At 55.9% G+C, this 2837-nt stretch overlaps 1 protein-coding gene across 1 annotated transcript; it reads right to left on the reverse strand.

The window, feature by feature from the left end:
• LOC121274483 (RNA-binding protein 4B-like) lies at positions 1-2473 on the reverse strand. Its single transcript, XM_041181822.1, has one exon. It carries the CDS (start codon positions 2351-2353, stop codon positions 1535-1537), a length of 819 nt encoding a protein of 272 aa, XP_041037756.1. The 5' UTR covers positions 2354-2473; the 3' UTR covers positions 1-1534.
• Between the last annotated feature and the right edge of the window lie 364 nt (positions 2474-2837).

Consider the following 2837-nt stretch of genomic DNA (forward strand, 5'->3'; position numbering starts at 1 on the left):
AACCTTTACACTCGTTTTATACTTTTGACAAAACGGCACGCTGCAGCCAAGTTTTTTTTTTTAAAGACAGCGATGTTTAAAGATCAAGAAAAACCCCAAAGCAGGTTAACTGCTTCATTACAACTGGCCCCGAGAAACATTTTACAGAGATACTCTTCCCTATCCCCAAACTACACAAAACATCAAGACAATGAAGTCCCATCCACCCTCTCCGCAGGAAAGCAAATAGCCAGGAATTATACATTCAATTTGTAACTCCCTGTTATAAGTTTCGATACACCCCATTCCAGGGGGAAAAAACCCAGTAAATAATCAAACTGTAAAGGTTCCCCCATTACATGAGTTCAAACAAGCCCCATTTCAGACCCCCCAGAAAACATGCAAGTTACACACAAATTGCAGAGAAAAGCACCCCATCACAGGATCTTGAATGATTCCCATTTCCAGAACACAACCCCCCCCACCCCCCAACAGTGAACAAAGTAAATAATGAACTGTGAACATGCCCATTACAAGTGCTTGATTGATTCCCATTTCCAGACTACCCCCCACCCCCCAGTTCAAAACAAAGTTATACAGACAAACTGAGTTTAAAGACTTCCTTATTACAAGAGCTCAAGTCCCATTTCCAGCTCCCCCCACCCACCCCAGAAGTCAGCTAGAGAGTCAAACTGTAGTTAAAGGTTCCCCCACTATAGCAGAAACGTGAACGAGTCCCAGTTTCAGCCCTCTCCAAAGAATGCAAAGTCAACGGAATCAGATAGCGGCTTTCCCCCACAGAAAGAGCGAGCAGTGGTTCCAAAGCTAAAGGATCAGACTGACGGTCCTCGAAATGTTAAAAGCGAATCCAGCAGCTGTTCTCAACTCGACGTTTTAAATACTTCTTCCCCACCCACCAACCAATGAGCTACTTCTTACTGCTAACTCCCAACTATCTTCCACCTGTTAAATTAAACTGATCTGCTTTCTGCAGTCAAGAAACAGGGGACCTGTATTTAGCAGGTGATGGTTTCAGGGAAGGGAATAGAAGGAGGTGGGGAGGGGGGGCAGGGAAAAGAGGGAGAGGGGAGAAGGGAAAGAGACTGATGGCGCCTGGGGTACTCCGTGGCCCTGGGGAACACTGGCTACAATGAAAATGCCCTCCCCAAGACTTCTGTCGGTGGATCTCTCCCTGGTTGGAGCTGTCGGCGAGTGGGCTCTTGCATGAGGCTCATCCATCACCCCAGAATCATCCATCCAAAAAAACCGGTGTGTGTGTGTGTGTGTGCGTCTCTTGTCCTGGAGTTTTCCCCCAACCGATGGATGGCACAAGGAGCTCCCCAAGATAAATGGGTTCTTCTACCCCCACCCCCCACCACACCCGAGGAGCGGGAGGGAGGGGGGGGTGGGGTTGGTCGAAGTCGGCTGCAGTCCTGGCGATGGACACACACAAAAAAATATATATAACATATATATGTAGAAAGGAAGATCGAGCTGGCCATCCCTTCACCCACCCCCAGAGGGAGGGTGGGTGGGTGGCGGGGGAGGAGGGTCGTCAGTAGCCACGGACTCTGGAGCCGTAGCCGTTCACGTAAGGCGCCCGGAAGTACTGCGGCGGCGGCGGGGGCATGGGCCTCATCATGCCCGGCGGCGGGCGGCGGTGGTCCTGGTAGGCGGACGGCGGCGGCGCCCCCCCCACCCCCGCCCCGAACGGGCGGCCCCGGGCCGGCTGGCGGTAGGGCTCGCAGCCGGCCGGCTGGTCGTAGTAGGCGCCTAGGGCGGCGAAGTGGGGCGGCCCCAAGGGCCCCCGCGAGAGGGGTTGTTGCTGTTGGTGGTGGTGGTGATGCTGGTGGTACGGCGGCGTTGCCGGCGGCGGGGGGGGAGGGGGGGCCTCCTGGCCGCCCAGGGCCCACGTCTCGCGGCTGGGGTTGGAGCGCGACAGCTGGACGAACATGTTCTGGCCCTGCAGCGGGGTGCCGTCCAGGGCCTGGATGGCGGCCAGCGCCTGGCGCTCCTGCTCCATGTAGACGAAGGCGAAGGTGCGGGCCACGTCCAGGTCCACCACCCGGCCGAACCTCTGGAAGAGCTCCTTGACGGCGGCGCCCGACACCGGCTCGGCCAGGTTGCCCACGAAGACCTTGGTGGTGTTGCGGGTGCGCGCGTTGGCCACGCCCACCGTGATGTGCGCGCCGTGCACGTTGCTGCGGTGCAGCGCCTTGATGGCGCGCGTGGCCTGGCTCAGCTTCTCCATGTGCACGAAGGCGTAGTTGCGCACCACCTCGCACTCGCTCACCTCGCCGTACTTCTCGAACATGCTGCGCAGCTCGCTGGGGCTGCAGTAGCGCGACAGGTTGCCCACGAAGATCTTCACCATGTTGCCCGCCGTCGCCGCCTCCTCCTCCTCAAACACCAACCAACCAACCAACCAACCAACCGTTCGCGCCGACGCCGTGCGGCAGCAAACAAAATTTTAACTCTTCCCTTCACGGCAGCCAGGGCCGGACTAAAGGGCCTGGGAAAATGGCCGCCTTATTTATATGGACGTGCCGCGCGCGTCATGACGTCGGCGCGTTGGCTTGGACAAGAGGCGCGCGAGCTCCATCCCCCCCCCCCTTCCTCAACTGAATTTTTCAACAACAACAACAACAACAACAAAAATTTAAATTTCCCCTTCACGTGAATTCAACGTTTTTTTTCAACCGTCTTCATCTATGATAAAACCCGTCGATCTCAAATTAAATTCGGGCGATTATTTTCAATGAGTGGCGCCACTCAGAGAGACAGAGAGAGAGAGAGAGAGAGAGGTGGACGTCTGGGGCGACGCCATGAGAGAGCAGCGGACGGTATTTTCTTCTAAT

Source organism: Carcharodon carcharias, assembly GCF_017639515.1.
Source record: "Carcharodon carcharias isolate sCarCar2 chromosome 37 unlocalized genomic scaffold, sCarCar2.pri SUPER_37_unloc_1, whole genome shotgun sequence".
NCBI lineage: Eukaryota > Metazoa > Chordata > Chondrichthyes > Lamniformes > Lamnidae > Carcharodon > Carcharodon carcharias.